Genomic DNA, 13,440 nt, shown 5'->3' with positions numbered 1-13,440 from the left:
AAAAGTATAAGATAAAAATCAGTAAGTAGAAGTGAAACCGAAAATAACTATTAATAATGTATGACCCACAAAGTTCGTTATAAAGAGATGCAAAGGGCCAGTGAGTCCCCTTACTGTATATAAGGCCCGTCTTCTCTCTGTGGAAACAAATTCATTTAATTGCATCGCCTGAAAAAAAAAACAACTCAATGCTTTAAGTCTTATTCAGCTGTAAATCATTCCCATAAACTCTTGATAAACTGATTGATTGCATTTTACACATCACTGTGTCAAGATCGTAAATTGCACCAAAAGCTTTACAACTCCAAGGATTGAACAGTATATCACGAAGACATTCAGACAGGCCCAGGGCATGTCTCTGGCGCCCTCTAGTGCCCACAGTGAGATCATGTCAGTACGAAACTGAGAATTAGTCATCCCCTGTAAATTCTCAGGATGATCATGTTACCGTGCAGTGTGATCTGTCCCTTGCGTTAGGAAATACTGCGACTACCTGGAGCATCTGCTCCTTCAGTCATTACTACCTGGGTTGTCTTGCACTATTTTGGCAGAAGCTGCTGCTTAAGTATTCATAATTATGCAGCATGTCTTTCACGCAGCATCAGATAGATTTTGATGTGATAGTCATTGAACTTGCGTTCAGATGTGCAGCTGACAGTCCCCAGGAGAATGATATAAATGGACCTGGAACCTGATCAGGAGGGGGCCTTCACCCAACCCACAGCCCACTCCTTATAGTGCAGCTTATGACAGGTTGGCTCACCCCTGTGTTGCTCCTCCTCCACATCCATCCATGGACAGGTCTAAGGGCTGCTACTTCCAAGCTCAGCCAACAACTGTCTTCAATTGTCTGGAAAACTAGACCCAAGCAGCTGTCTCCCCATTTCCTGCAGAGGACACCGATGCACCAGGTGCCAAGTAACTTTTACACTTTCCCAGAGGAGAACTGGGAAGACACATGAATCTGCTCCAACACACAAACACTGGGGACTTCGATCTTCAGCAGTTTTTGGATCTCGTTCTCAGCTGCATTCCTTAATCAACCAAGATGAACTTAGCTCCTGAGCAAAACTGGATTTTACAGTTTGCAAGCAACTACTAAGGTAAGAATTGTATATAGAGTAGCATAAAGGTCTCAGCAATGGCATGCTATCAGGCTCTTCCCAGTCATTGCTTACAATCCTAACAGCTGTTTTGATGAGGTTTTTTTTTATTTACTATGTAACTTCTGGGCTCATTATTTCTTAGTGTGGAACTAAAAAGTCAGTGCATGGGCAGAATAATTATCCCCACAAATGTCACCAAACAGCAGTTGGGCTACTTACAAAAAGGGATCTGGAAGCAATTGGAGAAGCAGTGGCTGGATGTGAATTTAAATTACATTTATTCTTTTCTGAATTTGTTTCGGGAGAATATTTTTGTATAAATTAAATGATGTAATAGAAGTGTGTAGCGTTTCAGAGAACATTGAGTAGTGTTTGTGATACATTGTTACTGAAGAATTGTCAGATTATGAGGAAGCTCTGCCTTATTATAGAGCTGGGTACACACTATAGGATATATTAATATACCCTGCAATCTTGGTACTTTCAACCAATCTGCACGACCATAGTGTGTACCCCCAATCCGCCGTCGTCAATGGGACATTGCATCGTCCCACTGGATGTTCTGCACGTCAAATGGGTCGTTTCCACAGATGGTGAATCGTGTAGTGAGCATCTTATCGTTACAATGCAATGCAGCATCACTGGGTCTCACCATCCTTCAGGTTTGTGCCCATCTGAACCCTTCATCACCATGTACCTGACTTACTACATAGATTTTTCCAGTGCTATCTTGATCCCCTGCAGAGATGTGTCTGGCTACACACTCTGTAACAGATCTGAACCGTTTTTCTTAAAGGCTGAATATAGTGACTTTCTCTACATCTAGAATTACTTTTTGTAGGTTCCTGTGTGTACAAGTAGTTTTACTAATCATTGCAGCTTTCCAAGAAACGCTGAGATGTGATATCCACCCTGTTGTGTACTTGTACGAATCCCCCTTCCCACCTACACTGCCTTAAAAGGAATCGTTCGGATCTTAAGTGTAGCATGCAGATTGTACACCCGTTACATTTTATGTGAACAAGCGTTGCCCAATCCAATCCTATTAATTGCAACAAGTAAAAACATATTGTAATGCAAAAATATTGTGATAGCTCATCATGTCCAAAAAATAGCCCATAAAATATGACAGCTGCCAATCTCGAAATAAACCTGTTCGATGGATGGATGGATGGATGGATGGATGGATGGATGGATGGATGGATGGATTATACATAACAGTGCCAGTCCACATAACAGTGCCAGTCCAGAGTCATGACTTGTTGCTGGGGTAACTACAATCAAAAAGTATTGTCACCAAAGTAAAAGACTTTTTGGGATTAGAATGAACATTGACACTATTTTATTGCGCTTCTAAATTTAGATCACCAGCAGTATGATGGACAATCCCTACATTTAACTGGCATACTTTTATTACTGTTACTTTTTCGTTATGTATGTTACTTTTTATGTTGCTTGTATTTTCTGTTAGTATTTTGTGTTTTTTTGTTTATTTGGTTTTTTTACAATTATAGAGTTTACTGACCTCTCTGGTCTTTCTTCGTGTCCAGAGTTGCATGTAATATTTTGCACCTGGATTGCCAGCAATCACTGGGTTCATCTGCAATCACCTATTGAACAATTTTTTTCCTTCCAGTGCACCCTCCTTGGAATGGGCAGAATGTGAAGCTCTCCCTGAGAACATCAGGGTTCTGATTCAGCACCGCGGACAGCGCGCTGGCTGCGTATTAACCAAAACAGGGAGTTCAGCACCGCGGACAGCGCACTGGTCGCGAATTGAGTACAGACGGGAGTTCAGCACCGCGGACAGCGCAATGACTGCTCATGAGCCCAGGCAGTGAGTTCAGCACCGTGGACAGCTCCCCTCTCCCGGCTAATGGACAGCACGCTGGCAGCTTTTGCGTTTACATCTCTCCTCTGCAGCTCTCCCTGGCTGCCGGCAGCTCTATACAATTATAATGCGGGCAGGTTCGCTCCTGGATGTTTGTTCAGGATAAAATCCCGGGAGGTTGGTAGCGTTATCTCTCTTTAAGGAAGGAGCTTGGAACAGAAACGCTTGGAAGCACAACAGCTCATCATCCAACAGCATGGGCTACTGTGTGTGGGGGATGCTGCCAGCCACAAGTGCTATCTGTTATATAATGGCTTGCGCAACAGGTAAGGAAATGAGGACATCTGTATTTTCCTCTTGTACATAAAATTGGAGAGGGAATTTGTGTGTGTAAGGGTAGTTCAAATAAGTTTATCCTTACTGCTTAGTATTTAGTGACTCCACTGCATCTTTCCTTAAAGGAGAAGTCCACCAGTCCTTTTCCAAGCACTGGCAGCTTGGAAACATTTTAAATCCAAGATGCATAGTGTTTAACTCATCTGCTGATGAGATAGAAGCTGGACATAAATATATATCTGAATATGCATTAGAGACTAACACAGGACTACTTCTCTTTTCTAGATGCTGTAGTTGTCAGTGGGGTACCAACAGCCATAACAGTGGTGTTGAACCCCACAATTCTCCTAGTTGGGGGAGTGGGATATTAGTTAATAATGTGACCTTGGTTGAAATTTGCCTTTAAGTGCAAATAAACTTAAAACACTTGTTGATCTCATGTGGAATTTCATATTTTATAAATATTAAGATAACAGGCCGAATATAATAACAATAATAATAATAATAATAATAATAATAATATAGCTAAAACATAACGGAACACAAACTATCAGAAAAATTGTATCTGTCTTTGCTATGTGGCTACGTGTAAGCTATAGCCCTTTCACACTGCCATCAAATAACCTGGATTATTGCACATGAACGTGCAGCAACCCGGGTTACTGCGCAGTGTGAAAGGGGCCAGTTGAAATAACCCAGGTCAAGCGACTCAGCATTTCAACTCGGGCAACAAGCAGGGTTGAACACGAGTTCAGCCAGGCTTGCAGTGCAGTGTGAATGGGTAACCTGGGTCATGGCGACCCGGGTCCCGTTCACTGAATAGGAAGAGCCGGTGCTTGGAAGTAATCTCACCTCCAAGCGGCGGCTAAGCAGTGTTGGTGACATCATCGACCCGGCATTATTGCCGGGTCCGGACCCCAGTCTGAAAGGGGTCTCAGTCGTCGCACCCGGGATGGATGCGTGTACAAATCCTGGGTGTGGCCCGCCATTTGCGATGTGAAAGATCTAGAAGTGTTCTCTGTTAAGACCTACTGCAGGCTTTTGGTGGGAATTCAATTGAACGATGTGTGCCACTGGGCACTGCTGCAATAAACGGCCGCATTCATGTTGGTCATATACGATAGAGCCAACATCGCAAGTCAGCAGGTGCGATGACGGTGGGTGCGAGATGCTGCTCCAGAAAGGAACATCATCTTCATCATGCTGAATTGTGTTCCCCCCTTGAAGTGGCTCTCTTTACTGCGATTCTATAGACTTGTATAGAAGTACAATTTCACTCCTCTCTTAAATAGTGTTATTCTGGATATGTTCCTCTATCCCAAGTGAGCTCTTCGAGCCACCGTAACAGTCCAAAATGTAAGGATATCCATGCTTGAGCTTAGGTGACTTAATTTGTACCACAGTCAATTTGATTTAACCATATGGATATCATTAAAAGATGGACTATTATGGTGCCTTGAGGCTTGAGTTTGGGAAACACTGATGTAATGTATTTGTGGAATACTGTTAGCACTACATATTGAAATACAACAGCTGGCATTTTAGGTTTACTAATCAGAAACAGTTGAAGGTGACCATATTGTATGCTGATGTAACCAGGAATTAGTAACAGTCTTTGGAAACAATGTTTTGTGAAGCATCACTTGTGCTCACTGAATGGGAAACATCTGGTACATTGGAGATTGCTGCACCTGCATTAAATGTCTTGAAAAGTAATGGCTGTGTTACTGCAGCTATGGTTAAGATGGATTTTAGCACTTCCAGGGATTCATGTTTGACTAAATAAGACGATTCATGGCTGATTGTTTCCTTCCAATGTAATGAAATGTTAATTCGATGCCACTGTTCTGGATAAGTTGAGCTATTAAGAAATGACAGAGTTAAAAATGTAACTCATTATGAAAGAAGCCACAGTGAAGGGTTGCACCAAACAGCAGGTTCTTCATGAAACCTATTAAGGTTGAATTCTAATTAAATTAAGCTTTTCACTGATGTATTTCAAGAACATGCATCTTTCAGATATAGTATTACATACAGGTAAATGTATATATTTTATTAGCCCTGTATAATATAACTTGACCACTAATTAAGTAATACAGTACATATAATCTAGGACCTACTGTATACAGTAAATTCAGCATCAGAAACTTGTGTCCATAGTGGTTTGGGCACCAGATATGTACAGTACCTAGACTGATTGGCATATATCCCGCAGTTTCTGCCATGTCATTTTTACATCATATCACTGTTCAACACAAGTGGGCTGATTTTGTGTCATGTGAATATGAATTATTGACAGTCACCGTATGGGCTAATATTCATGCAAATGTCATCCTTTTACATCATCACATTAAATTTATTTATTTTTTTGCAACTTTTAGAAGAAACCATCTTTCTTACTTAAAAGAGCATCTCTCATTTATATGTCAGGCACAGCAATTGCCAAAGTGCCCCTAGTGAGGTGAATGTTTCTTACTGATCTGATGGCTGCATTCTCCAGGATTTCACTGGTTCCTAGTGCATTGATTGCTGCATTGCCACAAATGTTGGCTCAGCTTATAAATGGGATGTACAGTAGTTGGCATCCCGGTAGTTGGGGGGCTGATGGTAACAATCCTGGCTCCGGAATCCTGACCACTGACATCCCGATGGTAAGTATGAGGCTTAGGGTTACGTTTAGGGGTTAGGCACATGGGGAGGGTTAGGGTTAGGCTGCGGAGGGGAGGGTTAGAGTTGGGCTGTGGAGGGGAGTGTAAGGGTTAAGCTGCGGAGGCTAGGGTTAGGGTTGGGCTGCAGGGGGGAGGATTAAGCTGTGGAGGGGAGGGTTAGGATTGGGTTGAAGGGGGGAGGGTTAGGCTGCAGGGGGGAGGGTTAGAATTAGGCTGCGGGAGGGGAGAGTTAGGCTGTGGAGGGGAGAGTTAGGGTTGGGTTGCAGGGGGGAGGGTTAGGGTTTGGCTGCAGGGGAGGATTAGAATTAGGCTGCGGGAGGGGAGAGTTAGGCTGTGGAGGTGAGGGTTAGGGTTGGGCTGCAAGGAGGAGGATTAGGGTTAGACTGTGGGAGGAGAGGCTTAGGCTGCAGGAGGGGAGAGTTAGGCTGTGGAGGGAAGGGTTAGGCTCTAGAGGGGAGGTTAGGGTTGGGCTGTGGAGGGCAGGGTTAGGATTCGGCTGCAGGGGGAGGATTTGGGAAGGGCTGCAGGAGGGGAGGGTTAGGCTGCAGGAGGGGAGAGTTAGGCTGTGGGAGGGGAGGTTAGGGTTAGGCTGCAGGAGGGGAGGGTTAAGGTTGGGCTGCAGGAGGCGAGGGTTAGAGTTGGGCTGCAGGGGGGGGTTAGGGTTAGGCTGCGGTAGGGGAGGGTTAGGGGTGGGCTGCAGGAGGGGAGGGTTAGGCTTGGGAGGGGAGGGTTAGCCTGTGGAAGGGATGGTTAAGGTTGGCTGCAGCGGGGAGGGTTAGGGTTAGGCTGCAGGGGGGTTAGGATTGGGCTGCAGGGAGAAGGGTTAGCGATAGGCTGCGGGATGAGAGGTTAGGGTTAGGCTGCGGGAGGGTAGGGTTAGGCTGCGGGGAGGGTTAGGCTGTGGAGGGGATGGTTAGGGTTGGGCTGCAGGGGAGAGGGTTAGGGATAGGCTGCAGAGAGGAGGATTAGGTTGGGCTACAGGGAGGAGGGTTAGGGGTAGGCTGTGGAGGGGATGGTTAGGGTTGGGCTGGAGGGGAGGGTTAGGCTACGGGAGGGTAGGGTTAGGGTTGTGCTGCAGGGAGAAGAGTTAGGGTTAGGCTGCGGGAGGGTTAGGCTGTGGAGGGGATGGTTAGGGTTGGGCTGCAGGTGGGAGGGTTAGGCTGTGGGAGGGGTGGTTAGGTTGGGCTGCAGGGGGGAGGGTTAGGGTTGGGCTGCAGGGGGGAGGGTTAGAGTTAGGCTGCGGGAGGGGAGGTTAGGGTTAGGCTGCGGGAGGGGAGCTTAGCATTAGGCTGCAGGGAGGGTTAGGCTGTGGAGGGCAGGGTTAGGCTGTAAGAGGAGAGGGTTAAGGTTGGGATGCAGGAGGGAGGGTTAGGGATAGGCTGTGAGAGGAGAGGGTTAGGGGTGGGCTGCAGGGGGGAGGGTTAGGCTGTGGAGGGGAAGGTTAGGGTTGGGCTGCAGGGGAGAGGGTTAGGCTGCAGGGGGGAGGGTTAGACTGTGGAGGGGGGTTGCATGGGGGAGGTTTAGGCTGCGGGAGGGTAGGTTAGGGTTGGCCTGCAGGGTGGAGGGTTAGGGATAGGCTGCGGGAGGGGAGGGCTAGGCTGCAGGAAAGGTGGGTTAGGGTTAAGGGGAGGGTTAGGATACTTTTAATATTCTGTCAGGATTCTGGCTGCTGGGATCCCATACCAGCCCTATAAAATGGCTGCCACCATTTTGTTCGCTCTCTGAGCCTTTCACAATCGACTAACATTTTTTTGAGGCTCATGCAGTAAGTACATAATAATCTCTACACATTGTAAGATGTTATTCAGCACTGTCTGTCTCCTCCCACTCTGCTGCTCCTAGACCCATAATAATGCCAGTGGGATTATATACAAATAAGGGAGAGGGTGGATTATTATTTAGCTGACATATGATAGTAAAAGAGAAAGATGATTTCCTGTGTTAGCACAATCTGCTATATAGTAAAATACTTAGTTGAAGTTTCAATACAGAGTTTCGGGTTTAAGTCTGGATGACCGGTGTCAAACAAAATGGCTGCTCCCCTTTGACATGTTGTTGAGAAACTTTACAACTTCTGCATACATAAAATATGGTGGCTAATCTGCCCTTGTCTTCAGGGTTAGGTCTAAAGTGAAGTGGCTTACAGGACCACGTGACTCGCGACAACAGGGGGAGGAGCAAGGTTCAGAACAGGGGGGGCCAAAAGTGTCCGCTCGCGGGCTCGCTTAGCTCACCACAGGTTTATATTCCCCCTCTATGCCCATGTGGATAGTAACACTGGTAGTGAACCAGCCTTGTAGTAGCAGTCACATGGTTGTGACATCATAGGTCCATCTACCAACGTGGATCTAGCATCAACCTTGTCTTCAGGTAACAGGGAAGTTTGGGGGGTAGTACCCTGTTTTCCACATGCAGTGGCAGCACCAACATTGGGGGGGGAGGCAGGTTATGGTACTGAGGTTTGCCCCAAAGCAATTCCTTTAAGTAATCCCACATCATTGGGTCCCCTCCAGGACTGGCACTAGGCTTCTCTGTGCCCAGCACCATCCTGTGCTGCACTGCAACGCCCCTTCCTTCCCCTTGAACACTTACCCAATGATGCCAGCGGCTGTGTGGGCTTTTCCAATGGTGCGCTCAGGCAGGTCTGTGCCGTTTAGGCTATGGCCCTCTGGGTGATGGCCCTGCTAGCCCGTGCCTAGAGCTGCCACTGGTCCCCTCATCCCTACAGTATGGTGGGGCCTATTCATCAAGCTGTCCTTGCTCTGGAGCAACACTGAATTAATCCAGTAGTTTTGCATCTTCCCCCACAACTCGCAGTGAGTTGAATTAAAAAGTAACAGCGGGTTGATGGTGCACAATGATGAATATGCCCCTATTTGACAAATGGACTTTATTTTTTGTTCATGATCTTGCTGTATAGACCTATGAGGCTCCAATCTCTCAGACTCTTGTGATCTCTACTAACAACAACTAAATTTACATGGTAGATACTGTACCTTTTAGACTGATCATAGCAGAAGCAAAGAGAACAAATAACATTATTTTTCCCCTATCAACACTGGTTTCTTAGCTGTAACCCTTCCCTATTCTGTGCACTGTATGTCAGGTCTGTCATTATCTAGCTGTGGAGAGTCTGATCTTGGTAAAACTCGTCTGATGTTTGTTAGGTCAGAAACCGCTTTGTGTTTCCTTTACGAGAAAAGAGCATTGTGTTTTCCTGCTAAAGAATGGTCACCCCGTGCCCTGCATTGATGTATATAGCTGAGATACATGACACATGTTTATTTCACATTCCCCTGTCTCTGTAGAACCCAACCGTTATGTTGCTGCAGTCCTTAATCTGCGGATTCAGGAGCGTGACTCACCGTATGCTATCATTTTGGGATGAACACTGAGACGTTTGTAGCTGTAAACTTGAGCGATTACCTCTTCTATCAGGAGGTGCCACTGTAGCACTTTGGTGTCATAAAATGCCTCGTACTGTAAATCAAGATTTCAATTTTCTTGAGAAATAGCCAGAACTATTGAGGGATTATTTAAAGGCAGTACAATAGGAAACATTTAATGTGTCTTATCCTCTAAAGTGGAGCTGGAAGAAAAAAAAAACATTTTCAAAAAGTTTCAAGAGAGAAAAGAAAACAACACAGGGCCTGATTTAGACCCGGATGTATTTGCGGCCGCTCGCTGGCTAAAAGGGGCCTGCTATTTAAATCATGCGCTCGCGTAAAGCCGCCCACTAAGTATTAGCGAGCAGTCGCACTATGCGCTCGCACCTGTATAAAGACGCCCCTTTGCCACTCGCAACACACGTCATCTCCGGCAGTTGTAGGCTTCGTCTGGAACATCGAGAGCCATCGGAGCTGCTCGCAGCGCTTGTGGTAGCCTTTTACCACCACAACATTGCGAGCAGTTCAGGCTAAAATACAACCCAGTCACGTGTGTAATGACGCTACTTTGCTAACTATGCACACCCATTAAACTCTGTTATGAAGGTCGGGCACACCTGCGTTCGCACATCCACACCCCCGTTTACAACCACCTTCCCCTGTTACACTTACCACCCAAAAACGGCACTATCTGTCACTCAAAATAGCGGCCCGTCTGCGGGCTATGGACGAACACTTTCCCATCGCATTGACCGGTTCGCGCACGCACACTGCAGCTTATACGCATGCGCAGTTTGAGAAAAATCGCTCATTGCGTGCGGCCACTGCGACCGGATCTGAATCAGGCCAACAGTTCCCAAAAACTGACATTAACATTTTGTAGTTAATTATACAATGAATCTCCTTGAGCCTGCAAGCATTTCCAATATATGTACAGTATTACTGTAGTTTAATATTCAATTTGTTTAGAAGTGCCATTATTTCTGTCAATTTGGCCTAGAAACTGGGTTGTTTAAAGAGAATCTCCACTAATTTATATTTAATATTCCAACTGATAAGATAATATCAGTTATACAGAATAGCGCATTTCACGTGCAACAAGTGAAAGGTTATTAACCTTACCTATCCCACTCCCTTCTGTATGTACAACAGCCGACCGCGGTCACTGGACTCTCATTGGGGGCGATTCAATTCAACGTGAATTGAATAGAGCCAGGAGCGATCTCCTGGAGCTATTCAATTCAGTGCGCTGTGTGGTCAGAGAATGACGGTTATTGCAGTCATCACACCTTAACAAGGGTGTTAAGGCGTGGTAACCGGCATTCTCTGACCAAAGTGCCGGGCGCGTGGCTGTTAGCGCCACGCTATGCAGAAAAACAGCCGCGCACCCGGCACTTTGGTCGGATTTCTCTTCGCATCCCCAGGGGGGTGCGAGAAGAAATCCTTAGCCCACCCAAACAGCGCGGTCGCTATTCAATAGTGCATTGAATTGAATTCCCCCCACTTTGAGAATGATCCGGAGTCATATCTAAATTGCAATGTGGCCATATTGAGCAGATTTTAGCTCCCTGCGCTTGCGCCAAAGAAGGAAATCAGTGATAGCACGTGCCCCAAATCAGACTTAAGCACATGGATGGAGTTTGCTAATGCCTATAGATTGATCCATCTGTCGGCGCACCAACTATCCGGTAAATGGTGCGGTAACTTGGAGGTGACCATGCGATTGTACAGAACTGATGCGTCCCATGGGTGTGTCCTGGGCGTTTTATGGGTGTGTCGGCCGTGGGTAGCAGTCGGGAAGCCGACGGACGGAATCATGACCGCCAGCTTCCTGACTGTCTAATCCCGGCAAGGGTTAAATGACAGGCATCGAAATCCCAAAGCCTGTCATTTTACCTACGCCGGGAGCCCGACGCCCGGCATCCTGATCGAAGGAAAGCCAGGCGTGGACAGCCGCGGAGGGGGGAGGGTTAGGTTAGGGGCTCCCGGGGGAAACTTAGGGTTAGGCACCCCCCCGGGAGGTTAGGTTTAGGCAAGGGGAAGGGGGGGTTAGGGTTAGGCACCCCCCTGGGAGACTTAGGTTTAGGCAACAGGGAAGGTGGGGTTAGGTTTAGGCACTTAGAGGGGGCATTAGGGTTAGACACTGGGGAGGAGGTTAGGGTTAGGCAACCCTAAGGGAGGGTTAGAGCTAGGGGGGGGAGATTAGGGTTACTTACCTTAATCATTTTCACCCACGTCGGGCTGCCGCTGTTGGGATTTGAACCGATCCCGTCGTCCGACTTCAGTGCTCATTTGCAGCATGTGGATGGAGATGGGAGCTTCTCGTTTCAGCAAGAACTTTTGCAGCCAGTATGGGGCTAGTGTAATACTAAATATGACGACACAAGAACAATGGGTGCGATAGGCTTCTATAAGCTGTTTCATGAATTTTTAGCATTTACAAGTGTTGGCTACTCAGAGTTGAATGTACGCAGCGATACGTCTATGTATGGGTGCACAAATGCAGGGGTGACATAGCCAGGCCCCTCAGTGATGCTGCAAACACTGCTGCTGTAATGAGTCCGTGTGCACTATTAGACTGTACATTAAGATGAGACAGAGCAGCACCATCCTTCAGTACTCAGGCCCACCCGTTGTCTCGGTGGCACTGTATATGGGCACTACCATGCTTCTGCGTGGATATGGGCAACTCTGAATACAGGTGAAGATCTGCATTTATGTCCCAGCATGCAATGCTGCCCTTTTGCATGCAACTCTAAATAAGCCCTATGGCATTTTCTATTCTGTGGTTAACCCTATGGAGAATAAATGTCACATGTCTGATGTTAGCGGTGTGCAGCAATAATAATAATAATAATAATAATAATAATTGAAGCACATACAGTGAGGTGCATAAATATTGGTACATTGACAGAATTTTCATATTTTGGCCTCTATTCACCACCACAATGGCTTTGAAATGAAACAAACAAGATGTGCTTTAACTGCAGACTTTCAGATTTAATTTGAGGGTAATTACATACAAATCAGGTGAACGGTGTAGGAATTACAACGGTTTCTATATGTGCCTCCCACTTTTTAAGGGGCCAAAAGTAATGGGACTATCAACTCAAAAGCTATTTCATGGACAGGTGTGGGCTAGTCCCTCGTTATTTCATTATCAATTAAGCAGGTAAAAGGTCTTAAGTTGATTCTAGGTGTGACATTTGCATTTGGAATCAGTTGCTGTCGACTCTCAATATGAGATCCAAAGAGCTGTCACTATCAGTGAAGCAAGCCATCATTAGGCTGAAAAATCAAAACAAACCCATCAGAGAGATAGCAAAAACATTAGGTGTGGCCAAATCAACTGTTTGGAACATTCTTAAAAAGAAAGAACGCACCGGAGAGCTCAGCAACACCAAAAGACCCGGAAAACCACGGAAAACAACTGTGGTGGATGACAGAAGAATTATTTCCGTGGTGAAGAAAAACCCCTTCACAACAGTTGGCCAAATCAAGAACACTCTCCAGGAGGTAGGTGTATATGTGTCAAAGTCAACAATCAAGAGAAGACTTCGCAAGAGTGAATATAGAGGGTTCACCACAAGATGTAAACCATTGGTGAGCCACAAAAACAGGAAGACCAGATTAGAGTTTGCCAAACAATATCTAAAAAAGCCATTACAGTTCTGGAACAACATCCTATGGACAGATAAGACAAAGATCAACTTGTACCAGAGTGATGGGAAGAGAAGAGTATGGAGAAGGAAAGGAACTGCTCATGATCGGAAACATACCACCTCATCAGTGAAGCATGGTGGTGGTAGTGTCATGGCGTGGGCATGTATGGCTGCCAATGGAACTGGTTCCCTTGTATTTATTGATGATGTGACTGCTGACAAAAGCATCAGAATGAATTCTGAAGTGTTTCGGGCAATATTATATGCTCATAGTCAGTCAAATGCATCAGATCTCATTGGACAGCACTTCACAGTGCAGATGAACAATGACACGAAGCATACTGCAAAAGCAACCAAAGAGTATTTTAAGGCTAAAAAGTGGAATGTTATGCAATGGCCAAGTCAATCCCCTGTCCTGAATCTGATTGAGCATGCATTTCACTTGATGAA

General features: G+C 45.9%; 1 protein-coding gene across 1 annotated transcript in view; it reads left to right on the top strand.

Moving 5' to 3' along the window:
- The first annotated feature begins 771 nt into the window (after positions 1-771).
- CHRNA2 (cholinergic receptor nicotinic alpha 2 subunit) overlaps positions 772-13,440 on the top strand; it is a 124,762-nt gene continuing 112,093 nt past the window's right edge. The window contains exons 1-2 of the mRNA XM_088447537.1: positions 772-1,103; positions 2,743-3,263. Of these exons, the coding sequence (XP_088303663.1) occupies positions 3,194-3,263 (70 nt within the window). The 5' untranslated portion in view covers positions 772-1,103; positions 2,743-3,193. The remainder of the gene's footprint in view (positions 1,104-2,742; positions 3,264-13,440) is intronic.

Source organism: Taudactylus pleione, unplaced genomic scaffold (genome assembly GCF_031769625.1).
Source record: "Taudactylus pleione unplaced genomic scaffold, aTauple2 ptg000434l, whole genome shotgun sequence".
Classification (NCBI taxonomy): Eukaryota; Metazoa; Chordata; class Amphibia; order Anura; family Myobatrachidae; genus Taudactylus; species Taudactylus pleione.
This window is presented reverse-complemented; position numbering and strand designations above follow the sequence as displayed.